This window comes from Acromyrmex echinatior, chromosome 5 (genome assembly GCF_024713525.1).
Source record: "Acromyrmex echinatior isolate Ae372 chromosome 5, ASM2471352v2, whole genome shotgun sequence".
NCBI classification, from domain to species: domain Eukaryota; kingdom Metazoa; phylum Arthropoda; class Insecta; order Hymenoptera; family Formicidae; genus Acromyrmex; species Acromyrmex echinatior.
Window position 1 is genome coordinate 7,772,949 of NC_141856.1, and position 27,564 is coordinate 7,800,512.

Below are 27,564 nucleotides of genomic sequence, written 5' to 3' on the forward strand. Positions count from 1 at the left end.
TTTTCCAATTTTTCTTAAATTCCGCACGTGTGCTATTTTCAGTTGTCATTCGAACGAACGTCTATTCCTGCGCGATTTTGTCTCCTGTTCTGCTGGCACCAGTGGTGGCAGACTCGCACGATGGTTGCAACCAGACAGCTTCGTGGATCCCTCTCAATGCGAGGCACTATATTCACGAGAAGAAATGAGATGCGGATGGCCGGCCATCGTCACCGTGCTCACGAGAGATCAATACGGCGAAGTGGTGCACGTGCCCGGATTGAAGGTATTTCTTCTTCTCGGATATCTCGTGATGCGAAGCACGGCGCTGGTGAGTTACGATATGTCGAGACGCAAATCATTTTGCAGATTGAAGTCAAAGCGGTGCCGACCGATAAAACCGATATCATGGATTCCGATCAGAGCAGAAAAATCCGACGCGTCTCTCAAGCAGACCCCATGACATTTGGTGGTCATCCGCAACCATCCTTAGACGTTCCGTACGAAGTGACCATCAGCAACAAAATGTGCTTTTATGCCATCACCATCATGAAAGCCTATCAGAATTACTCGTTCGAGGAACTGAGATTCATGTCACCTGCTGTGAAGAGAGCGAGCGAAAGTATGCTGGTTAGACCTAACGGTGACGGAAGCTACAGTGCTACGTGGACACCATCTTCCGTCGGCTGGTATTCGCTGATGATTACGGTTGATGGTTACAACATGGAGGATGTACGTAAACATTTCTGCCAAAGATGCTCGCGATATTCAGAGCTAGGCTGAATTCAACTCTAATTTCTGCTTTTGTAGTAAAATTAACTTTAAATTTAAATAGACTTTAAGGAAGCTAATTTAATTCCACTTTATTTAGAATTACAAAGTCGAGGTGAAGGAACCTCCGCAAGGCATGCAACCACCCACTCAGAACATTGTTAAAAAGCCTCAGCTTCAACCAAGTAGATTCAGAAAATTCGTGGCGAAGAACAGTGCCGGCTTAAGAATACGAGCCCATCCATCGCTGCAAAGCGAACAGATTGGATTCGTTTCGGTTAACGGCACTATAGCTTTCGTTGATGAGGTAATTAACAAGTTTTAATTATTGGAGCTTTGATATTAAATTTAATTTATAAAACTGTAAAGAGGAATAAATAAAAATAATACACATTTTCTCCCATCAAATCGAAAATATTGAGAAAACAAAATTGGGAAAAACATTTCTTGTATTCTTATCTCACATAATTTTTTAATTTAAATTATTTTAATTTAAATTATTTTTCTACACATTCTAAGACGAATATAATATTTAAATGATAGTAAATTCTCTTTCCTTTGTCTGACTCAGATTCATAACGATGATGGCGTTTGGTTACGGTTAAATGCAGAGACAATCAAGGAATACTGTAATAGTAGTCATCTTGAGGCTTGGTGTTTGCAATATAATCAACATTTAGGAAAAACTCTGCTTCTCCCTGTAGAAGAACCAAAATCCATTTTAGATCAAGTTATCAAGGAGACTATTCTGCGGAAACGTCCTGATGCTAGCGATGAGTACGTAAGAAATATCTCTTATATCATCCATTTTCGACTATTTCCTAATTTAATTCTTGCAGCAAGAGAAAGACAGTAACTTTTGACGCCGGAAGAAGTATGATAGTCGTGAAATGCGGGGCTTCTGGTCATAATATTAGAAGCAAACCAAACCTGAAAAGCGCGCCTGTTGGAATGTTAGCACTTGGAAATACAGTGACCGTGCAAGAATATGTAAGTTGATCTATTATTATTAAATACCCGCATCTCTCCTTTCATACGGCACCTCATGATTCATCTCTTACAGTGCGTAAATCATGAAGGAACATGGGTACGCATTGATGATGATTCAGTGGCGAAATATTGCTTCGACAAGAATCGAAGTGTAGAAGCATGGTCGCTCGCGATTAACAAACAAACCAACGTAATTTATATGAAACTTGAGCAGGATTTAGAGAATGATCCGATCGAGAAAAAGCCGATGATACCGGATCCAGCTGTTTCACCGAACAATAAAGGTTTCGATTTTTCCGTGCCTTCTGTTAGTCATGAAGGCTTCAATTTTACTACACAAAACTATACGCCAGATACAGCGGAATCCATTGATAGTTGCAATACAAACCCATTTGTTTTTGGATCGTACAATCAACATGACTCACCAGGTATATAATCGTAAAAATAAATCCAGATAACTTGTTGCGTCCAAATATTTACTAAATATGTATGTATATCTTCTAGGGAGCGAACGTTTCACACCAGAAAAGGCTGATGGTACTCCAAAGTTCTCAAAACCTCATTCCAAGGAAAGAGTAGCCAAGGAGCGAGAAAGAGAAGGTGGTGGGGGAAAATTTAGTGTTCTTCAAAAGTGGCTAAGAGGAGATGATAAATGCCATGGAGAGAAAAGAAGTTCACCGGGCAGGTATTTATACGCATACGTAGTAATCTTTTGATAAATTTTTAAATTTCAATAAAATATAACTTTTTCAACTTAAAGAATTCATTTACACAATTTTAAAATATTCCTTTTAATATTTCGCGCATGAACTTTTATCAATTTTTTTGATAAAAGTTAAGTCATAATGCATGATTGCTTCTTTTTCATAAATTCCAAATTCTTAAACTTCCTTAATTTAAAATTAAAGTTAATATACAAGTATCCATCTCAGACCGTTTTATTAATGATTTTCAGAGATTTCTCTGAATTTGTGGGCGTATCTGTGAAGGAGTTGGTAAAAGCGATGGGAGAAAGCCGCGCAAATGGCAACGGAGCGACACCGCCGGAAACTCCGCGGCGAACCTCAAGAAGTTCTTCGCCAAAGAATCCCCAAGGTGGGTCACCAAGATTTCACAGCCCTTCTTCCAGTCCAGTCCCAATACCCGGTACGTATGAGTTATTTATTAATCTATTGAATACTGTGTGATCATCATTTCTCTATTGGACTGACTCTATCAAACGTTACTTCATAATTTATTTCTAACATTATACATCCGTGTGTGTACTTTTGTATAATTTGGCACAGTTGCTTTGAAAATGAAATTATTTCAGAAGCTGTGAGAACGGACGCTGATACTTGTAAGGCAATATTTTATGTATTTATGTTCCATTTTTCTGTGTATTAGAATAAAAGAAATAATATTTGTCATAGTAATTTTATAACGAAATATATGATAGATAATAGAAAAAAAATTTAGACAATTATATTAACTATTAAATACTCTATTTGAATTAGTTATAATAAATTAGTAATGTTGATCTTAGCTGGGTCCAGTCGACAGCCAGCCGTTTCTGGCAATTGTCTCTTCCCTCCTGCTGCTAACGCACCAGGTACTCGTTCTCCTATCCTATTTGAAGTTGTAAAGAATAGTGCACAAATTCTGTATCTTCGAAAATCTCTTTTAACATTATCACTATTTACTTTACATATAGGATTGATGGCACGATAAAATTCACTTCGTATTGATCAGTAAATATTATGACATCGTATTATGCATGTGCGATAACATAATTGCAATCGGAATGGCACGCGATATCATTTCGTTTTTTTTACATATGCATGATTAATTACATATTACATTATATACGCACAAAATAAACTTTTTACTACGCAGTTCAAGAATGTAGTAAGGCTTCGCGATTAAGACAACTCGACACAACAAAAATACAATTAATCGAAATTATTAGGTGGGAGAAGTGCGATAGGAGGGGGAGAAAGTATGAGTAGCAGCCCTGTACTCTGCGGCTCCCCCCGAAGTGTCGGCCTCTCCCCGTTAGGTAAGGTCACTAATATACACGCTAATCCACCCTATTTTAGTTTACATTACATCGAGATTTATATCGCAAACATTATGTCAGTTGTAAGATTTCGTATTGCTATTTCTACACTTTACCACCAAGAGACACATATCCTTTGAAATTTTTGTCCAAAAACTTTTAATTTATACACGATCGCACGAAGTAATCTGCACGATTTGAACTCTCTCTGAATGAATTCTCTAAATGTTGTAAACGCCTTGCTCTGTCACTATCCAGTAAGGTGAGAAATCGATATCCTTGTCATCTGAATTGAATATCCGAATGTATTTTCGGAAATATATCCTTCTCATGCAACTTAATCGTTGATACATTATCATTCTTTTTTTGAAGTGTCAGGAGGGATGGTTGACAGTATAACGTCGCAACGTCGTGGCTCAACGCAGAGCGACACTAGTGCCTTGGTTAGCAGCTTGACGAGAGATCCATCACAGTCACCGAGCGGTATTAGCACTACTGCCAATACGCGTGATCTATCACCGAGTCCAAGTTGCAGTTCTTTACACATGAGATCTGAAGGGAGCATAGCTAGTCCACCCGACACTCCCAAGAAGGAATGTGCTGTAAGTAATGTTGTGTAAAAGTATTCTTTCCTTATTTTCTTCAATGGCAAACGCGAAAACATTTTCATATATATTAACGTCTATTATTCAAAGAATAGAGAAGTATATTATTTTTTAAAGGATACGCAAGAAAGTCCGCGCAAAGTGTCTCAAGCGCAAACACAGACAAGTCCCGAAAGCGCTACCACAGCTATGAAGGGTCATTTCAACATCGGTTCATCCGGAGTAAAGGACGAGCGACATTCGCCGAAAATGAACAGGAGAGATCACATGAAAGCCGTAAAAACGAGAGCAAAGCGTGCTATGTCACCTGCCAACGCACAGCAAAGTCCCAGTTCTAATCGTGCTCTAAATTTATCTAAAGACAAGGTGAAAGAAGCAATCAGTCCTTCCGTAGCAGAATGTCTGAGAGCTGTTTTCGCCGCGTTCTTGTGGCATGAAGGAATTGTACATGACGCCATGGCTTGCGCGAGTTTTCTCAAGTTCCACCCAAGTTTACCGAAACAGGGTGCGTTGGTGGTAACTAGACAAACTGTTGTGCAATCCAGCGATAAGCAGCAACAGGAGCAAAAAGCACGTCAAAGACACTCCGTCGAGGTGACAAATGCCGGTAATTATTTGCACATTCAGCCCAGCACGTTGGAGACTCTCACGCGATCAGCCGCGAACGCTAATGCCAATAGGAGTAGGAAAAAGCAGGAGAACACGATCAAGGAAGAAATTCAGGCGAGTGCGGGCAAACTTAGTTCTCTGCCTGAGTTTCATACGGTCGCGGTATTACCACCAGCGTTAAAGAGCTTAGTTTTTCTATGGGAAGAACTTAGTACTAATTGTCTGCAAGCCATCGAACAACAATCGATTTTGCCTAGTCCCATATCACAGATACAAACGATGAAACTAGTGAAACGACCAATACCGGAGAAACGTCCTAGAGAGGACAAAATGAAAGAACGTGAGAAGAAAGGCAGCCGAAAGAAGAAAGAATGGAAACCCATTGGCAGAGCGAATGCATCTGAGGTTTTAGCTGGAATTGAACGGGAGACTATCTGTGAACTTTGTGGCTTAATGTTTCCACATCCAGTCACTTATCATATGAAAATGATGCATCCAGGCTGCGGCTGGCACGCGGGCGGAAAAGGATACAACAGCGGCGGAAACTATTGTGTGGGGTGGGCAGGCAATTGCGGTGATGGTGGGATCGGTGGTAGCTCGTGGTACTTAATTTGCGATACGTGTAGAGATAAGTATCTAAAGGCCAGAAAGAATAAATTCGCGAAGAAATTCGTAAGCGGAATTTCCAAAAGAAAAAATGGCACGAGCAAAGTTCTGTCTCCGATTAACAGTCCTGGCGGAAACGAAACTCATATAATTATGAAGAGCAACGCAATGTTTTTGCTGGATTTAGCTAGTGCTTCTGGCTTTAATATCCCTAAACAGCAAAGACGACCATCGCAGACTTTATCGTCCGTAGCTGAGAATTATAGCCCTCCTGAGGCCACTGGACCATTTCCTCCTACTGGACCATTCCAATGTTTGCAAGCCTTAGGTGTTCATCATTCGCAGAGTCATGATGAAAGGTATTACGAAGAAACTCTGAGACGTGAAAATGGACAACAAAATAATTATGAGGGAAACAGTAGCGTATTCAACAACACAAACGGCAGGGTAAGGAAATATTTTTCTTTTTTGCTATTTTTAACAAAATCAACATTACTTTAATTATCGTTATCTTACTTGCAGCCATTATCAGAATATCCAACGAGTGATAGTGATAATGAAAGTGGTAAAAATCGTAGTACCTTTCATAGATCCGTATCTATGTCTACTGGTGCACCTTGGGCTAGAAACAGTAATGACGGCAGAGTCGTTATGATGAGAAAACGAAATAACAGCAGTAGCGAAATGAATAACGGTACGATTTTATTTTACATGATAATTACAAATACGTTAGATGGAGAAATAAATTTTTCTTAATAAATATTAATACAATGTCTTGTTGCTTTTCAGAAGCAGGTTCTTCGCTTCTATGTTATCCATCCGCTGCACTGCAGAAATTAGTGCCATCAATGGATCAATCTGCTATAGTATCTACTAGTCAAACCGAAATAGCGAGTAACGATCGAATAGAAATTCTCATGAGACCTGTGATGTTGTTCGTTCTTCAACAACACAACCTGCAACATTTGCAACTTGCGATGAAGCAAGCGTTACGCCGTGCCGCTTGTCGAGTTTATGCGATGCAAGCGTTAAATTGGCTTTTGAGAAGCGTAACGCAACCAATTTGTTTGCACGACTTACTTTGGTGGTTTGTTTCGTCTCTTACACCAATTGTTACTTCTGATAATACGGATGCGAATGATGATGACAACAGAACGGAAAAGAAGGAAGATCATGTAAATATTTTTAATAAGAATTTATTTGTTACTTGTTAGTATTTGTAGACAAATGTGTTATTTAGTATTGTGATTGATTTGTAGGATATGATTGGCGTCAGCGAGCACCCTTTAAGTGATTTAGTAATAGCCGGAGAATCCGTCAATCCATTACCTACTGTATTTCATACTTTGCTGCAAACAATTGCGGATTTAATGTTATTACCACCACTTGGTAAGTCGTTATCAACAAATTAAAAGATATTTAATAAATATATTATAATAATTAAAATTATTAAATAACATTGATTTACAGGATCTCCGTTACAACAAGCTGCGATTCGTTGCTGGGGTATTCGATTTACGCCAGCAGATCATATGTTTTTACACAGAAGTCACGTATTTAGTAACATCAGTAAAATCCTATCGCGATCCGAGGAAGAAGAAGATGTAACAATGAGTATGCACGAGAGTCACCAATCAACAGTTTCACAACAGATGAGTAGTTGGGTGGAAGCTTTGAAGGATTTAACTTCCAATATTGAGATCAAAGCCTCTAGTAGACAAGCCATGATTGGTAGTCTAACAGACAATTCCACAGAAACATTTTGGGAATCTGGAGACGAAGATCGTAATAAAACTAAAGTGATTACAATCCTCTGTGGCGCTCATTCCTTACCTAGAATGTTATATGTACACATAGATAATTGCCGCGATTTAACAGTAAGTTCTTTTCATAAAACTGGATTACTTTATTTAACAATATTTGTCTAATCTGAAATTTATTTATAAGCACAAAGTGTCAAGTGTGACTTTCTTATCTGGTGTCAACGCCGATGAGATGATAAAACTAAGATATGTAGAGATCGAAAGTAGATCAGCTGGCTGGATTAATTGCCCAATCATTGGTAATATAAACAATTATAATTATTAGTATATTAGATTGCATATTAAAGGCATTTAAAAAGATGTATTTTATTTTAAGAAATGCTGATTCTGTCCCTCTATATATAATAATATAATTTGTTTATATAATCTTTTCACAGATCAACGTCATATAGTTGTGGGTATGGAATTAAAGGGCCCAGATAATTCTTTGCGAGTTCGTCAAATCAGATTGCTGGGCGAAGTCGAAGGAGGATCTCTGAAAATAGGAAAACAGCTAAGCGCACAGACTATTCAACAAAGAAATTGCGAGGCAGAAACTTTGAAGGTGTTTCGACTAATCACATCTCAGGTGAGTACGCATCATTTTTTGCAATTTTTAATTACACGAATCCTACCTTCCTATTATATAATCTTTTTCCTTCTCTTAGTTATTTTCCCCCTTTTTTCTCTTTGTTTTCTTTTTCTTAACTATTTTCAATTCCTCACTTTTTCAATGATTCCTTCACTCTGTGTATCGCAGACGACAAAGACGTTTCTTCGCAACACTGCTTCTTTTTATATTCTTTTGCCAACGTCGAATTAAATATTCTTGGTAAAAGTAATTTTGTACTAATACAGATATGGAAGTTTTTATCATAGACACTATAACATTGTAATTATAAGGTAACTTTGACTATAAATTTTAATTTATAATCTACAGATTTTACGGTATAGATTTTCATTACTTCATATTCAATATCATTGCACTTATTGCTCTGGTGTTTTTATTGCTTTAGATATTGTGTTATTGTAATGTTTTGTTCTCACTATTTTTAGATTAACGTGAATTCGAATTTACGGTATATATTTTGCGCACTTTGACAATATGGACTTTTATTATCTTGACTTCTAACATGTACGCTATATTGTTGCGGACATAATATCAGATTCATGATAACGTGATGCGATTTTATGGATTGCTATTTGTTTTTTGTATTATTTTATTAGTTGATCCGTTTAATTTAAGTACATTAATTTATCTGTTCTATTTAAATATGTTATATATGTAACATTAAGGATGATCCGACTTCTGTTATTTGTTATTTGCTTTAGATCATGATAATTATATTTGTTTCCTTTATTTACACATTTACATTATCGTTTTTTGGTTCATAGCCTTTCTAAACTTAATTTTTAATTTTTACTTTTTATTGTAATGTTATTGTAATTGTTTTCTGCAATGTCATGTTGTGTATCACAGGTATTTGGGAAACTTATACAAGGAGAAAAGCAACAACAGATGGAACCGACGGAAGGTACTAATGAGGATTTAGAGGATAGTAATGATCTCCGAGAGCATATGGTGGGTATATTGTTCAGCAGAAGCAATTTAACGCATTTACAAAAACAAGTATGCACTCATATTGTGCAAGCGATTAGAAAGGAGACTATACGTTTGAGAGAAGAATGGGAGACACTTTTATGTTCGCCGACACCTGCTAATAGCGTATTAAGCGACAATAGTGATCTTCCAAAAGCGGCCGATACTTATTGCTTCGAAATGCTTTCTATGGTTCTTGCTCTAAGTGGTAGTTCTGTAGGACAATATTACTTATCACATCAAACCGGATTATTAAAAGATCTATTGAGTTTATTGCATACCGGATCGGCAAGAGTGCAACGTCAAGTATGTTCTATTAGCTTTGCAACATTAAATGTGAAGTTTGAAACAATTTTCAACATAATATTGTTTTATATTTTTAGGTAACATCTCTTCTACGACGGATATTGCCTGAAATTAAACCCGAAACACTAGCGAACGTTATAAACGTCGAACGACTACCGCCTACTGATTTCAGTATCGTATCCGCTGCGAACAGCGGCTTTACTCATGCTTTAGATTTTAACGAACATTCCGCCGGAATTCTCGATGTATTTTTAAGCTGTATTGCAAAAGCATTGACCGTGCAAGTCAAAGTGAAAGGAAAAGAAAACAATGGCAAGGCGCTTCAAACCGTTTCATTAGCCACTAGCATTCATCCGAAAAGTTACGTTGGAACGAGGTGGTGGTTAAGGGGTTGCATGACGCGTAAGCTGGCAGAAGTAATAATTCAACTTTTGAAGGATATGGCATCGGTGAGTATTATGATTAGTTCGTTTTATAATACTTAAACTAATGTGTTTTTTTACTATCAGGGTAAATTATCTGAGGAATGGGCATCTGTAACGAAAGCAGCTATAGCAGAAAATATCCTAAACTTAACTAGACTGGACGAGAAGAGCCGTGATTCTACAGAATGCCTTCGATCTCCAACGCTGTGGTTAGCGTTGGCTTCTTTGTGTGTTTTGAATTCGGAACATGTAGAAAGACTATCATCTGGTCAATGGAGCGGTTCTGAAGGACAGCAATTACCACCAAGAGTAAGATTATCATTGTATCTTCGAATTATTATATATAATAAGAATAATTAACTTTGCTTTTTTTTTTATAGCCAACATGTAGTAATCACGATGATGACGAAACTACGGCTATTATTCAATGTAATGTTTGTGGTAATTTATGCGCGGAATGCGATAGAATTTTACATCTTCATAGAAAAACGAGAACGCATCTCAGACAAGTATGTAAGGAGGAAGAAGAAGCGATACGAGTAGATCTTCATGAAGGTTGTGGCAGAACGAAGCTATTCTGGATTTTGGCTTTGGCAGACAGTAGAACACTGAAGGCATTGGTAGAATTTCGTGACGGCGCTCCGAGAAAACCGGTTGGCGCCACTACTGGTATTTGTAGATTTTGCGGTACTACGGGAAATACAGGTTTGCTAGCAATAGGCAATATTTGCGCCGATCATGATTGCCAGGAACACGCTAAAAATGCGTGTAACATGGTTCATTCCTGCGGCCACATTTGTGGAGGTGTTAGGAATGAAAGAACTTGCTTGCCTTGCCTTCATCGTTGCTTATCGGGGACGGATTTGAAACAGGATGCTGATGACATGTGCATGATTTGCTTCACCGAGGCCCTGTCTTGCGCACCAGCGATTCAGTTGCAGTGCGGCCATGTGTTCCATTTACATTGTTGTCGACATGTCCTGATGAAGCGTTGGGTGGGACCACGAATTACGTTTGGTTTCTCTTTGTGTCCGATCTGTAAAATACCGATGGATCATCCGACGTTGTCCGAGCAATTGGCAAGTGTCAAAGAGCTATACGAAGACGTACGAAGGAAGGCGCTAATGCGCTTGGAATACGAAGGCTTACATAAGTAATATCTTCTCAATTTTATCAATGACGCAAAATCTCCATATAAATATAGATATATTGAAATTATTTTATTTTTTTGCAGAGCCGAAGGAACTTTTGCACCAGGCGGTCGTTATCAAGATCCCGCTGCTTACGCAATGGAACGATACGCGTATTATGTGTGTTACAAATGCCAGAAGGCTTATTATGGTGGTGAGGCACGTTGCGACGCGCAGTTAGGCGGGGAATCGTTCGACCCTGCTGAACTAGTATGTGGCGGTTGTAGTGACGTAGCAAGGGCACAAATGTGTCCGAAGCACGGAGCAGACTTCCTTGAGTATAAATGCCGATATTGCTGTTCGGTGGCGGTATTCTTCTGCTTCGGAACAACACACTTCTGCAAGCCTTGCCACGATGATTTCCAACGTGTTACTACTATCCCGAAGAGTGAGCTGCCTATGTGTCCTGCTGGTACATAAAATACTTTTCCGATTTTCATAATGATAATTATTTTTCAAGGAATAATTCATTATATTGCTTTTTTTTCATCGAAGGTCCTAAGGCTAAGCAACTGGAAGGAGATGAATGTCCATTGCATGTAAAGCATCCATCGACGGGAGAAGAATTTGCTCTAGGTTGCGGAATTTGTCGCAACGCGCACACATTCTAAGCTTCCAGTGCTGTTTTGTGATTTTTATGAAATATGGAATTGATGCAGATTAGAGTAGGATATGAGAATGAGATTATATCATTTAGTGCGCAATGATTTGCGATGTAAGAGGGTATATCTGTGTTAAGTAATGGATAAGCCGTTTCTATCGCTAAATTTAGTAATTAAATATTGACGGTAGACAGATGAGAGTGCATAAGCTTGTGTATCAATGCAAGTGTTTTCACATGCAAATCAAGAAGCGAATTTGACGTCGTTGCACGATGTAACAGAAGATATCCGATTATAATATATACAATTATTTCTTTTAATTCGTAAAATAATATAATTCTCTACTATTTATAAGAAATGACTGAGTATTTAGTACTGATAATACTCAGATGAGAGTTATTGTATGTAAAGGAAATGTATAATTAAGAACCATTACTCCGAATATCATTTAAATAATAGAAACGGGCAACAAAGATAGATAAAAGTCAGGTTGTACGTAATATATAATTATACATATAATAACCAGGGAATGGAAGAGTAACTCGTTACTTGTAATGAAATTACAATTATAAGTTACTTTTTTGATAACTTTACTGCGATACTTTTTTTGATAACTATAACGATAACGTAGTTAAATTTTTTTAACGATAATGAATTTTACAATTACTTTGCACGATTGGACACACTTTGATTGAACACAAGTCATTCGTAGTGCTTGAGACTAGAAAGCTCCTAGGCACTCGTGTTTGATGATCGATCATCGATTTGAAAAAAGTAATGAAAAAGTATAAAAAAGTATCAAAAAGTTACTTTTTCAAGTAATGGTAATTGTAACGAGTTACTTTTCAAAATCGTAACTAGTAACCTTGTTACTTTTTCTACTCGGTAACGAGTAACTGTAACTTATTATTTTTAAAAAGTAAATTTTCGTTCCCTAATAATAATATACATATATAAAGAATTATTAAACTCTTTATGTCTGAATACATTTCAATAATTAACGAGTCACTTTGGAAGTAGTATTTTGCATTTAGATTTTTCATTTGTTTTTATACTTTTTCATCAGTCGTGTGTATGTACACGCTTATAATATTATATTCCTATTACTTATTCGACGCTCTGAACTTGTATCAGGTACATTATTTCCGTAAATGACTGCACGTGTTGCATGATCGTGTATATGAATGTTGCGTGCGCGTGCCGTTTGTTACTATTTACGTTCCTAAGTTTATAAGAATTTTAATGACAATTGCGAGAGTGTCATTATGCTGATACGTTCCGAGATTTACACTATTTATTTATTATCGTACAGAACTTGAAAACCTCGCTGTTTTATGTTTCAACAGACTCAAACAGACCGACGTGATGTAGTTACGCGCATCAGTTGTTATTTATGTTCTAAATGTGTAAGAAAACATTAAATGGCAAAGAATCAAACGAGTCGTGTTATTTTGCATCACGGGACCTCCATTATCAATAATTAAAATTACAATTAATGTTAGACTAAGAGATCACTGAACATTAGAATGTAGAGACGAGAAGATTGAACTTTATTGAAATATCTTATTATACTTGATATATACTTGAAATAGATGAAGGCTATTTAGTTTTGTACAATCAATTGCACTGTTGTTATATTGCATTTCTACAGTAAATTTAACTGATCAATTAAATTAATGATTAACTTATAATATATATAAATATGTAAATATATATATAAAATACTATTTCGTTAACGAATAAAAATATTAATCTTTTGTCATTTGACAGTGGAAAGAGAAATTAAAGATTAAAAGATTTTATAACGAATTGTATTGTCAAAGATTTTGCTATAAGCAATTTTTGTCAGCTGAATTAATTGAAGTTATTAATTATTGTATTATCCATTTGCATAAAAATATTAATCTTTTGTTATTCAACTTGTGAAAAGATTAAAGATTAGGAACGACGAATTTTACAATCAAAAATTTTACTGTAAACAATTTTAACCGAATTAATCGAAATTATGAATCATTGTTTTGTCATATTTGTTTGGATAGAAATATTAATTTTTTATTATTTAACTTGTGGAAAAAGAGATCGAAGATTGGAAATTAGGAAGGCGAATATATTATAGTCGAAACTTTCGCTATAAAAGTAATTTCCGTAGTCGAATTAATCGGTCCTACAATTATATATATTTTCATATTTATTATATCATATTTTATCAAAAAGCGGATTATGGAATATTTGTAGGAATACAGAAAATTTTCAAAATCATACCGTAACTATGATCGAAAAGTAGAAATCGCGTGTCCCATCCGCCGTCGGCGACGATCGATCCAAGATGGCGGTGGCGCGCGGGCGCCATCACGCGGCAGTGCGCCGCGAGCGGTCTCCGCGGAACGTGCAACGTGTGTGTGTGTGCGCGCGATCCTGACGTTTTTCGCCTCGATCAGCGGTAAGTAGCTTTTATTTACATGCCGTGCAACAATAGTTACATAATTCCCAAGACGTGTCGGACGCCCGCCAGCGGTAGGTGCGGGTTTTCCGTGCACGATAACGGGAGACGTTTCTGCCCGAGAGAGAAAGAGAGAGAAAGAGAGAAAGAGAGACGAACGTACCGAGAGACGTGAAGCTCCTACGCGCGTTCGTACCACCCTACCGTCGTTGTCATAATTCGCGACATTGCGGTTTATTTTTATCACGAGTCGTAGGCGATCGTGGTCGGCCTGTGGTCGAGCGAAATCAGCGAAATTATGCGCGTTCGTCTCAGCTCCATGTCTAATCTCGCTGATCTCTCGGAGTCTCTCTCTTGACTCGCATAGGGAAAGATATATCTCTCTTGCCTCGCGCGATTCTCGCGAGGGAATTAATTTGTCACGAAAACGACGCGGACTTCCGGTCGTTCGTACACCGGCGATCACTTCGCGTCGTGTTTTCCTCCCTTTCGACGACGCCTAACCTCACTTACAGGCGCATTCTGTCAATCCATAAGGGATGCGCGCAACATCGCCTCGGTTATCGTCCGTGACATTGCACTGGTTCATTCATAACGTGCGATTAATTGCGCCTCACCGTGCCTGCACAAGATGTGCTGTCAGCTGCCGTTAGTTGCTCGTGACGTTGCTTTATTTACGACTCTCGCCGCGATATAATGCGCCGACTCGAGAACCTTTCAATTAATAATTTATTTACTTATTAACTTCGGCTCAGTAACTACAAAGTGAAGTAATTACTGTTTACATATTTCCAAGAAAAAAATTATTTTTGCTTCTTGCAATTTGCATCATTTGAGACATCTTTCATGTATAATAATTGAATATGAAATAATTATTTAAAATATAATTTATATCTACACATTTAATTTATATAAATTTATATTAAATTATTTAATTAATTCATATCAATATAACTATTTATATCTAATTAAATCATATAAATTTACTATTTCTTTATTTTTTTTTCAACTTTATGTACATACAAATTTATATAATTAATAAAGTCAGACACAAAAGAGAGTTTAAAATTTTGCAGAATGTTGTTAAGTAATTAATATATTTTAAAAAAAAGAAACGAAATGTTAAAAAAATTTAAAAATTGGATGTGTCTTTCACGCCAAAGTCCTTAAAGTTTTGAGACAAAGACGAATACAAAAAAGTAGATACCTACATTTGTATGTGTGTGTTTATTAGCGAGTAATGACATCAACGTGAACAGGTGGTTAATGTCAATATCCTTATATTCATCAAAGAGGCCCGCAATATTCCACAGAGAGGTTTTACTGTTGACGTTTTTTTTCTCCGGGTTTTATTTTTGTTTTACGCTCAGTGCAGACGAACGGTAAATCACACGCCGTCTCGAGATTTAAATCGATTTCCCTTATGGCCCGGCTGCGTATCGCGATCAAGATTAGAGAGACTAAGGGCGATATTTATAGTCCATTATTTATTTCAAGATTATTTTAAGTAACACCTTAAGACGCTAATATACGCGCGACCTTCTGATTTGTGACTTCTTAAGACATTACTTAAAACGGTCTTGAATATAAGATTTGACTATGAATACTGGGCTAAAATCTCAACTGATCACTACAACTTTTCAGTGTAAAACTATTTAAAGCAGAAAACGGGTTTTTGTCAAACGCAATAAGATGAAACTTCTCTGACTGATGAGACTCGCGAGAAATAGAAGCAACATTTAATAGAACGGGCAATTGTCGATTTGTAAATGAAATTTACGACGATAGACACTCCCTCGAGAACCTCCTTGGAGGAGTCATCGTCATCGCGAAACTGGTTCAGACACGTGCGTAGCACGCGTCGGAGCACGCGCCTGTCGCTCGTCTGGAAACGCTAGATGAAACACAATGCGTCTATCTCTCAACCGTATAAGTAAGAGCACTTCACTGTTTGCCACCGAAGTGAATTACCTGTCGTGGAGAAGACGTGCGACGCACGTGCGATTACCTCGCTTGAATCGCGGGGACACTAATCGTTCCATTGATATGAAAATTCATGAAGGCGTTCTCTACGATCATTTCGCGGTTGATTTTAACGCGCTGTACGGACCGCCTCTTAATCGAAGTCACTCCGAGGCATCCAAGGAACCAGTTTCGGTAATGAGAGATCTCCTCGTACCGTTATTTTTACCCGTACACGTACGAGGTTGCAACGAAACACATGTTGCGATCAGCACGTCCGCCCGATAATTTGGCCGACGATATTAACACAAAGTATTGTCGGACGGACAAAATATTGCTTCTCTGACAGCGCCACACATACGGGACATTATTTCGTTACGGTTATCTAATTATTTATTGTTTAAATGTGGTTTATTTAGATTTTTTTAAGTCATCTAGTGAAAGGCACACTGACTTTTTAAGTTGATAGAATAGAAATTATGCAGAAAGGTTTTGCTGAAATATATGTATCTAAAAATTTTAGCTAGACCATCAAAATAATTATGTAGAACGCTCAAATTTATTGCTAGAGTATCAAATTTTTTTTGCAGTATTATATATTCATCATGTTTAAATCTTCTATGCAAATATTTTAATGGTCCAATAAAATTATTTTCAGATTTATAGTTACATTTTTAGATTTTTCAGCAAAATCATCTTTCCATGAAGTACAATATTTCATGTGAGACTCGTATTACGATAAACTAAGATGAAACATTATGCTTCTAAGACTACGGTCCATTTAACAGCTAGAAATGCTTCGAAGAATTTTTTTGATTGATCAATTAGTAAAATTCTTTCTTTTGAGTAGTCAATCAAATATTTCAAGCATTTGTAGTGTCTAAAAATATGAATATTGAAATACGAATATCGGATAAATTGTAATAAGCGACGATCTTCATGATGAAACAATTTAATGTATCATTTATATTTATGTAAAAATGTTAATAAGTTTAAAGACAAATTTAAACTGTTCAATATGTGATATCTTCATTCCTCGTCCTCATTATTCAATGTTAACGAGTTGCTCTACCGCTTTAAATTGAAGCACGGGGATTCCTAATATTGATCTAATGTCAATGCTAATTAATTTTCCCATATCGTGTAAATTATTGACTACGTCGGTATTAATATACTGCATTTTGCATGAATGTGTTCAAAAGTGTGAAGAAAACATTTTCTCTTCACTTCGGTTCTTTTGCTATCTTTTTCTTATTCGCTACTACATGATAGAAAGTTGTAAGATGTCAAACTTATCGCATCAGTGAATACGTGACGTACATTAATCGGATAAATATGTTTGCAAATGCACGTCGTACACGCTTTTTCTTTGTCAAAGAAGTCCGGTTGACTAAAAGCAATTAAGCGATTAATAGGATGAATTAACAGTTAGACGGAAAAGCATTATCATTTCTCCTATCCTATAAACAGGAAAGGAAAGTTCATGAAATTATATAGAAAAATGCATTAGAGATATTTTATGATTTTATAAACAAAGAATCTAATATTGTTCTTTTACTTCAAAGTGACAACTAAAAAACATCATTATTTAGTTATTATCATGAATGAGTTACTCTATCAATCATCAAAATTGAATTTATTTCATAAAAATCATTTAAATTGTCATAACTAAAACAGAGTAGCTTTAAAAAGAATCATTAAAATTACTAAAATAAGATATTTTTTAAAGATTGTAAAATGAATATGACAAGAAAATTATTTAATCATGTTAAGAAAACATTTTTTTACCGATATTAATTAATAATTTTCTCTTAAGTTAAAAATAACTTTTCTTTTGTTCTGAGAAACTTAATTTTTCGGAGTTGTTACTTTTGAAGTAAAGGAGCGATGTATGCCTCCAAAATGGATGAGAAACAAACTAGTACTATGTAGATACATTTAACTTTTATTTTCAGTAATGAAAGAGATTTGATTCAGGGCTTGTCTGAAATTTTTAAATGTCATGCATTATATCCATGAGATATTATCGATTCAGTGATTTAATCTGCATGCAATTTTCGTATGGAGATGCAAAGTAGAAAGTCGCCAATTTTGTTCGGTGAATGCGTATAACTTACGGCGTTTTTTTGCAGCAGCGGTTGATTCTTTTCACGCGAATTTTCTTGTCGTTGGTAATCATCTAGCAGAGCGGCTCGCGATATTTAAATGTCGCGTTTCATCGTATTCAGAGTGTGACCAAGATGGTGCATAGTGACTAAGACAGTGCATTCTAAACGCATAAGTTTCATCAAAGTGTTCTCATTAGTGCAATTAACGGCATTTTAATCAGCTTTGAGTAATTACAGGTCGCGTAACTCTTCTTAACTTCTATTTTTTGAACATTATTATAAGTGATTCGTCGCATTCTCTACCTTAAGCAAGTGAGAACAAAGATTTCCGGCTCTTTCAGCTTACAATTGCCAACCGGTTCTTAACAGAGGATTCCTTCTTCGCCTAATTGCCTCTTGATGTATGAAACGAAGTGCCCTACGGGTTCTTCTTATCTATAACTTTCCTTGTCGGTACCATGCTAGTTTATTGATCTTTCTCTTCCGCTTGCAGAGATTTTATCGTAATAAACTGAACGTAATGCAGTGTTTTAGAGTTAAGCTTAATAGTAACATGTGTGATATTATTAGTTATTTATCTAAGAGATAAATTTTCTAAATTTTTAATTCTTTCAAATTTGATGACTATTAATGATATTAGGTGTTGGAATTAATTCGTAGCGTTTTACAAGTGATGGGAAGTACTTTCATTAATGTATTTTTTAATGCTCATGTGAAATAAATAACATTCTTTCATTAAAAAACGCTACGAATTAATTCCAACACCTAATATATATATTTTTACAAGACTAACATTATAAATGAAACATGTAAGGTAATTTGTTTTCGTATGAGTCACTTTAGAAGAAAATATTAATGTACTAAATATTATTTTAAGTACAATCCATATAAATCTCAATCAGTAGCTTTAACATGATAAAAATTATTACAAAGCGATCTTTTTGAATAAATAATTTCTAACATTTTCAATTATCGGACGAGATTTTGTTTAATAATTTTGTTTAATTTTTGCTACTTGTCATTTTGAAAAAATTAAATCGGCTTTTTTATTCTGTAAAGGACAAGTTGAGAGTGAGTGAGTCGAGATTGAGCGATTTTTTTTTCTTTACGATAGTTAAAAATAAAGATTCCTCATTTTCGATATCGACATTGGCGACTTCAAACTTCTTCTGCGCTATAATTGTACAAGGTGATATTTCGTTAGTACAGATCATCATCAAGATCAAAGTTGTGGAAGCCAGGCGCTTTCGAAGTTACCGTAACGAAGGAACTCGTTGGTCACACGATTCGATATTGCGCATCTACCGCAATGACCTGCCGGGCGATCGAGGCAACAACATGAGCTCGCTTACGCACAGATGCGTAAGAGCCTGGTAAGGTGAATGTTCCTCCTCGGAACCGGCGCGAGCACCTTCAGTCGGATCTTCTTCCTCTCCTCGACATTGCGGACGATGCATCGGCTGGTTCTCCGCGATCTCGCGTGCACTTGCAGTCTACCGCTCGCCGAAACCGTAACTGTTGATGACGCTCTCCCGTGGGATCGTAATTCAGTATCTCAGAAATGCAAGGATTATAATACCTTGACAGCATTTCTGAAACGTCGATTCCAAATAAAAGCGAGTATTTATTTTTTATTCAGAATAAAAAAATATGTGTATCAGATATACTGTAAACGACAGTATTTCATGTAATAAGCTCTATCAAGAGCTTCGGTCGGAATTAATTTAATTAGTGCAGTGAATAGTTTTTGGTGAAATCGTGAGTCGATTGTTATCTCGGACAAGGTCGTTAACTTGCAAAACGTGATGAATCGTGTGATTTGAATCCAGAAAACAATTATTCGCGTGTCGACCAGCCGATCTACGTGACTTGCTTGCCATGCTAGTTGCCGTATTATGTGCCTCGTCGATTCTTGTACGCCAATTGTTTGTGGCGCGTGCCAGTCGATGCAGATTGCAGTGCGCGTTTCTTATTGGTATCTCGGTATTCATCCTCCAAAAAATTGACCAGGTTATATCTAAGATCACAGATCCAGGGTCGTCGACTCGGCGTGTATGATAAATTCCAGAGTCGAGCCTCCAGGTGATCCACGATTCGTGTTCGGATTTGCATAATCGATGCATTACAGTGTACCGTACTTTAATCGGCGATTTTGCGAGCAATCTCCTCGGCCTTTTCCTATGTAGAACAATAAGCGTGATTTTCAAAGTGGAATTGTGACAAGAATTTATTTTACGAAGGAATATAAAAAATTGTACTGGTGTCATTGAATGTCTATTTAATGTGTCACGTCGAAAGTTGAACCCTTGTGCGGTAATTGTATATATACGTGTCAAAACGTATAAAATTTTTTCATTCGCAAGATATGGGACACAAGCTTTACCATGGTCGTCGTAATGTCATCGGCGATCGCTGTAATTGAGGATTTCTCGAAGGATACTCTAGGAAGGTACGGGAAGCATTATAGTCGCACTATTACGCTGATCTCGTTTCCAGTAATTACAGTTCGGTATAATTATGTATTTATGTATTACGACGTTAAGTTAGCACGTGCTATCACATATCTAATTATCAGACGCTATCGCGTTACTATATCTATTGAGGAAGCACTTTGAAAATAATCGTTTGGATAATCGTGGCATGATTATCCTCTCCAAACATTGCATTACGAATTCGGTTAGAACGGACAACGGTAATAAATTTGGAGCCGTTACGCATTCAAGTCCCACGGTACGCATTGACCGAACGCAAATTGCTCCAAATGGTTTCACGTCGAGTCCCGTATGATTCCCGTGTGTGATCTCATTTTTCAAGCGGTCTTAGATAATTTGTTTCTTGCAGATCATCTTTTTTTTCTTAACAATATCACAGGAGTGAAATACGAGCGATCGGTTCCGATTCATTGCTCTCTCTGAAAACACTTTTCTGCATTGTAAGAAATAGTTGTAGGAAGAAGAAATATTTGCGAATGTGTGTGTGTGTGTGTGTGTGTGTGTGTGTGTATGTGTGTGTGTGTGGGTGAAAAAAAGATTCGCGTGACGTCAGAGTAGATGTTGTTTTTTGGGTCGGTGAAATTCTGTTAAATCGTTTCTCCTCTCGGAGAAATGAACGCCTCAAGACGACGCGTCGTTCATGCCGAAACGCACGTCGGTGGATTGAAAGTACGTTTAGTTCTGATCGTGACGACGCATCACGTGGCCGGACATCACGAACTTGGCCTCAATCTTTCAGCAAATTCTTTATAATACTTATCTTCCTAGAAGATGTACCGATAATTGTACGAGCTCGAGAGAGATTCATGATGATAATAATACAACAAGATAGTAATCTTAATAACAGAAGTGTGGTGTATACAATAGAAACATTTTATTTTATTTATCGAATACATAAAAATTAATTTTTTTAAATATAGATCGGCTGATGTTTAATAATCATGAACCGAAAACGTCTCACTCTATTTCATTTAATGTTAAAAACACAGATACATTAATAGCTTTATATTGTGTAAATAACTTTAGTAAGAATTTTGTAGAAATTGCAACGTAATTTCACTGAGAGAGATTTGCTATGAACGCAAGAGAGATTACAAAATTTAATTTAAATTTGTTTCCTGTTTATAGCAATCAAATATTTGACAAATATTTTGCATTTGTTCCAAATAATCTTCTGTAACCAGTACAAAATTGCGCATTAATCTATATTCGTTACTAATATAATTGTAAGCATTATACAATGTAATTTGCCCATATTTTGCATTTTAATTTTGAATTTTCGCGTACTTGTAAGCTCTCTAAAGTTCTCAGTTTTTAGTTTGCAGAGCTAAAAGATTTTATATATTTGAAAATGAATGCTCTTTGTTCATTTGTTTTAATATTATTAACATTGGGCTTGATAGTCATGTCACAAAGTAGAAGCAAAGTAGGTTTGCAAATATGTTATATTTAATTTATCATTATTCAATATTCAATATAAATATATTATACTTTATTGTAAATATGTTTTATATTTCATATTTAAGAAAATTCCGTTAATATACAGTAATAAAATAAAAAGAATTAATTTCAATTTTTTTTACTTTATTTTAATTAATTAATAATTTAATTTCATCTTAATCTTTATCTCCAAATATTGTATACAATTATATATTTGTTGCTTTAACAAATACATTTATTTTTATTGCAATTGTTGCAAACCTTGATTGCTGTTAACAAGGGTTAACAAGTATAATTCGACAAATTTTATTTGTTACACTTGATGTAAATAATTTTGCGATCCTTATATTTGCAAATAGAATTTGCTGTTATGGCATAAAATTAAGTTATAGCAGCTTTTTCTCTTCGTATTCGTATTATTATAAATATGCAAAGAAAAGATATTTGAAAGATAAAAGGTAAAGAAAGATATTTGAGGTAATATATATTTTATATAAATCAATCATTTAAGCATAAAATTGATCAGTATAAATATGATTTATGTTGATCATTTTTTCTTTATGTTGATCATTTTTTTCTGGTATTAGTTAGAGAAATGAGGAAATCGCGAATTACTCAACTCGTTTTAACTTCTATAATAAATTCAAGAAGACTTCCAACGATGAATCATCGATAAGCAGTTCTACTCCGAGATTACATGGTATTTATGACGTTTCTCCGGCAATATTTGTGCTGATTAAACTCATATTATCATTATACGATTTTTACGACTGATTTTTCAAGGAAAAATCATATTTGAATTCCATGCAAGTGTCAATAGCATAATTTTTAATGTGACTTGTTTCTTTAACTGGAAACAGATCGTAATGAGTTTATGATAATGAAGTTGAGACACGAGTTGCGACATTGATAAATGAGCTTTTAAATGACTGTACTTTGGTAAATGTCATAAATCGATTGTTCGTGCTAAAATAATAATAGAATACCTTGAACTCTTTTAAATCTTTATGTTGCTATAGAAAGCGATCTTGTCCCCCCCCCATCTCATCCCAATCAAAATAAATCGACATTTAACACGCGAATTAAATACATTCTCAATTAAGATCGAAACGCGATTTAATTAAATTTTGACTTTCTAAATTTTTCTTTTTTTTTTAATAAAACTAAAATTAATATATCTTAATTAATATATTCTCTAAAAATCTTAAATATATACATATACATAAATAATCGTTTACAATTATACAATATATTTTCTTGTATTGTCAGAAAAAAATATACGACACACATTTTACACATTTACCATTAAATAGAACATTGATTTTATTCATGAAAGAATTAGTGTAGGTGCAAGGCGCAAGAATTATTCATGTATTTCTCCTTGTTTCTTACGTCAGAATTCAATGTAGCTGCGGGATTCTATCAAGAAATCTTAGCATCTTTCATGTTTTTTGCAATATGGTGTAAACGGTAAAACTGAAATTTTAACCGAAAGTCACACCGAATTATGTGAAGTTAATCGCATTCTTTGTGGTCGCTTTTCCTAAGACCGTCAGCAGTATAATTTCGCACACAAGCATACAAAATGCAACGGCTCTAATTTATTACGCTATACGTGAGCACGGTGAGCAATGTCGAGACAGCGAGGAAGATGAGAAAAGAATCGTCTGACTCGAAGTGGGCGCACGCTCAATTAAGGCGCGACCACACGTGAGGAACCGTCGTGCCGCGTGGGTCCCTCTAGGCCAACGACGAAGAAAAGGGGGATTAGTGCACGCTCAATTAAGGGGAGCACGTAGCCCGGAACGGACATTGCTCCAGAACACGTCGCGCTGCACCGACTTCGTCAAGTACATTCTTACATTCTTTGCTTGATATTCGTCAAAGGCCAAAGCTGCATTTAGAAGCAATTGATGCGACACTTGATGTCAACAATTCACTTTCTATACGTAAATAAACTGTTAGTAATATATTTTAATATTCATTTTTTATGTTAATTTTTAATTTTTACTAAGAAAACAATATATATTATCTGTGTGAAATGTGTGTGAACGTATTTATTTATTTATTACACTTGCACTATTAAAAATCACTCTCGTATTTTTATGAGATTAGAGAGAACTTTTTTTAGAATTTTTTACAATAATATATATAAATATAGAAAAATATAATATTGTACACGATTTATTTACAAAAATATTAGAAATGTAGAATATTATCTATAAATGTGTGTGAACGTATTTATTTGTTTATTACACTATTTTTTAAATTTAAATTAACTTTTTGAAAGTGCTGAAAACTTATTAATATAAACATACAATTAAGGAGCGTATAGCCTCAAGATTGTAAATACAAATTTTATAATTTAATGTATTAATTCGAAATACATTATTTTATCTCTTAGAACATCTTGAGTTGTGGCTATATGCTTCTTAATTGTATATTTTTATTACATTATTATAAAAATTATTTATATTTTTACGAGATTAGAAAGAACTTTTTTTTAAATTTTTTACAACAGTACATGTAAAATATAGAAAAATATAAAGTTATATACGATTTATTAATAAAAATATTATAGAATATGTATAATATTATTCATTTGTAATGAATATATATTTTCTAACACATGTACACATACATTTTTTCTCAACTCTTATACTTTGACGAAAATCTATTAATTTTCCATTATTTTTTCCGGGTCTCCTTTGAATTTCATTCTACGAAACGGTAAATTAATTTCTGCATAAATACCTATAAATCCTTTTCGAAACTCATGCAACGAACGCGGTACTGTTCAATTAGCTTTACACCATGAGTAGCAATATTAATTTGTTGATAATTACAGTTGCATAGACAGCTCGTAGTATGTAATTTTCTTTTTTTTTTCGTGAGATAGTCCGATACACTCGCGGAATTTTGTCGGATCTCGTAGATTCGCCGTTATTCGTTCCGTCCATTTCTCGATTGATGTGAATCTGCAAAAAGAGCTTGTGGGTGAATATTGGCCTTTGGCAATAAGATATTCGCGGTTGTGAAGATATGTTTCTTCGACGCGGAAGTCGACCTGGCAGTAGATATTCCAAAGAAGGTGGATGCGTAGGTGAAGGTCACGTAAGAGGTCAGGATATTCCCACGATCAATTTTATCGAAGATGTCGAGCTGTAAGATTTATTTCGAAGTCACTCGTTAAAATTCTTCGTTTATGCAACGCTCGACCACGTGCTCCGCTATTCGCTAACTCCGCAACTGATTCGTCTCCGGGTGTGTAATTGAATTTAATTAAATATTCATATTAAATCGATCACCATGGAGAAAGAATTTACGTACCATTTTCTTTAAATCGATTTAATACAACGAATAATCGAACAAATAGACCGAAGTACACAATTTAAATATTGAAGCAAAGATTCTCGATAACATTGAACGATTAAATCGTACGTCGAGAGATTGATTTCATTAACAATTTTAATCTTATACACAATTTCTTTCTCGTTTAATGATATCGGACGTTTAACTACCATTGATTTCCTTTTATGCCTCGTGACTCGACTATACGGGTTTACTCTCAGAATTTGTTAGGGAGATCGATTTTTGGCGGGGTCACTATTGCACATGCGACGCAATCTCGATGCGCGTCACACTTATTCTCACGACCATAATCGCAAGGGTGCTACTTCCGGCCGATACGTCGGCGCCGTCGCGGCGGTATGGCATCTCGGCGTCCGGCGACACTGATTGTGAGTCAGTGCGTCGCGCGACGTCACTCGTATATGCATCCTCGAGCACCACGTGCTCCGATTTCGTTCTTATATCTTGCTCTAAATGTTCGCGTCGCGCGTGTAATGTGTGTTGCTGAGGAATTTTGGAGCCTCCTTGCGTGAATGTTGACCACGACGTACAAACGCGCGGCCCAGAAGACGTAAATACGTTAATTATTTATGATAATTATGCACCATCTCATGTTTTTCCTCATTCTCTTCTATTATCGATATCTCTAATATTTTTAGTCGCGTTTTAAACAAAAATTCTTCCTAAGAATCAACTTGCTTGGTGCGATCGTCCAATCAATCTGATTTTGTGTTGGCTTACTAGATGATATATTGGTCTCCTTGTATCTCTTTTATACACGGATAGTTTGATTTTCATATTGCAAGAATCTTAATGGTGCGGGTCTGTTTTTTCTCCGTAACGCAATTTTACAACGCTCAGATAATAACTGCAAACATCTGATAATCAATACTTGTAAATTTATTTTTACATCTTTTTCTTTACATAATGTTATATGGATTTTTCATTCTCGTAATTAAGGATGATTTTATGTATATTGACAAATGCTGCTTATAATTATCGTTAACAGTTCCATTTTTGCATGTAATAGTAAATGCATCGATGAGTCATCGTTAGATATAGCAAAGATTTAGTATATCATGTCAGAAAACGATACTATTAACAATGCTTTTACTCTGATTACAGACAATCTTTTCATGTGATATGTATTACAATTATTTGCGATATTTCCTAAAAATGCGTTATTGTAGAAGTAAACGCCATGAGTTTTTTATTAAATTTATTATGCGTATACGTGCTAAATATAACCGAAATAGATTCTTTGAATTTAGCGAGGTAGCTTGGCAACTTAATTTAGAGAAGCTAAATGAAAAAAATAAGATTAAAATTTATATATTAACATGTGTAATATGACAAGTTAAATATTATGTTATTTTCATGTGCGAAAATAATCTAATTAATCTCTTATTTATCTAACGATAATAGGTTCAATTTAGAGTCATAAGACTTAATTTTATTCACTGAGATATGTGCATTAAACTTAGAACTTGTAGCGATGTGATATTAAATTTCAGTATCAGAGTACGTTGAACCTCTCCTACGCTAGTGATAAGAACGAGTATGTTTTCCGCTTTTTCACCAACCAGAAGCAATTTCTAAGGGGGAATCTTCTTCGTGGTGCAAAGAAACCATTAACTATCCTGTAATGGAGGTATTCAGCGGGTCAGCTTGGACTCCGTAAGCTGAGACCGGTACCGGTATTCGACACTTGATTTACCCACAGAGATAGGTCACGCGACAATATTCTCCGTTTTTTTCCTGCAGGCAATGTAAATTCTCCAACATATTCGCGTCCAACTTCCGTCAGATTGCGAATTCTGAGTTTTTTCAAAGATGCTGTTTGCATTACTACAATAATATAGGCCATATTTATCTTTCTATCTCCAGTTTTGAAAAATAAAAGGATTCCTCTTAAGTATTTCATTTAAAATATACGTCTAAATTTTATAGTATTTTATTTAAAGTATTCATTTAGATTTTTATTATTATAATTTAAGATTATATGCACAATTAACGTATAATAATGTGCGAAAAATGTAAATAATAGATTAATTGAATTTTTTTCGGATATATGAAAATAATATATTTAACTAGATTGTCATACTTATTACACATATTCATATATAAAGTTTAATCTTGTTTTTTTCATGGTTTGTACTATCATCATTATGTAATACTGAAAAAATTATACTCAAAAATTTCTTACTTTAGAATCAATCATATCATTTAAGAAGCAATCATAAATAAC

The 27,564-nt window shown here is 35.3% G+C and overlaps 2 protein-coding genes across 18 annotated transcripts in view; both read left to right on the forward strand.

Moving 5' to 3' along the window:
- hiw (MYC binding protein highwire) overlaps positions 1-12,960 on the forward strand; it is a 188,417-nt gene extending 175,457 nt beyond the window's left edge. For 3 of the 13 annotated variants that reach the window (XM_087406122.1, XM_087406121.1, XM_011061481.2), the window contains 25 exons: positions 43-265; positions 349-711; positions 851-1,057; positions 1,322-1,527; positions 1,590-1,740; positions 1,814-2,168; positions 2,245-2,425; positions 2,696-2,886; positions 3,053-3,079; positions 3,266-3,331; positions 3,689-3,778; positions 4,151-4,380; positions 4,501-6,045; positions 6,121-6,292; positions 6,388-6,773; positions 6,858-6,987; positions 7,069-7,475; positions 7,546-7,660; positions 7,799-7,989; positions 8,881-9,306; positions 9,384-9,755; positions 9,816-10,040; positions 10,112-10,884; positions 10,966-11,333; positions 11,417-12,960. In XM_087406122.1, the coding sequence (XP_087262248.1) occupies positions 43-265; positions 349-711; positions 851-1,057; positions 1,322-1,527; positions 1,590-1,740; positions 1,814-2,168; positions 2,245-2,425; positions 2,696-2,886; positions 3,053-3,079; positions 3,266-3,331; positions 3,689-3,778; positions 4,151-4,380; positions 4,501-6,045; positions 6,121-6,292; positions 6,388-6,773; positions 6,858-6,987; positions 7,069-7,475; positions 7,546-7,660; positions 7,799-7,989; positions 8,881-9,306; positions 9,384-9,755; positions 9,816-10,040; positions 10,112-10,884; positions 10,966-11,333; positions 11,417-11,532 (7,516 nt within the window). In that variant the 3' untranslated portion in view covers positions 11,533-12,960. The remainder of the gene's footprint in view (positions 1-42; positions 266-348; positions 712-850; positions 1,058-1,321; positions 1,528-1,589; positions 1,741-1,813; positions 2,169-2,244; positions 2,426-2,695; positions 2,887-3,052; positions 3,080-3,265; positions 3,332-3,688; positions 3,779-4,150; positions 4,381-4,500; positions 6,046-6,120; positions 6,293-6,387; positions 6,774-6,857; positions 6,988-7,068; positions 7,476-7,545; positions 7,661-7,798; positions 7,990-8,880; positions 9,307-9,383; positions 9,756-9,815; positions 10,041-10,111; positions 10,885-10,965; positions 11,334-11,416) is intronic. The other 10 variants (XM_087406123.1, XM_087406129.1, XM_087406126.1 and 7 more) reach the window with 10 other exon arrangements.
- Positions 12,961-13,849: 889 nt separating this feature from the next.
- Positions 13,850-27,564, forward strand: part of LOC105149209 (WD repeat-containing protein 47) — a 69,585-nt gene continuing 55,870 nt past the window's right edge. The window contains exon 1 of one of the 5 annotated variants that reach the window (XM_087406134.1): positions 13,850-13,963. Coding sequence is in view for 4 of the 5 variants with exons in the window: in XM_087406135.1 (XP_087262261.1) it covers positions 20,418-20,482 (65 nt within the window). In the remaining variant the exon portion in view is untranslated. Of the gene's footprint in view, positions 13,964-19,165; positions 20,483-24,059; positions 25,888-27,564 lie in introns of those variants that run through there. The other 4 variants (XM_087406135.1, XM_087406136.1, XM_087406133.1 and 1 more) reach the window with 4 other exon arrangements.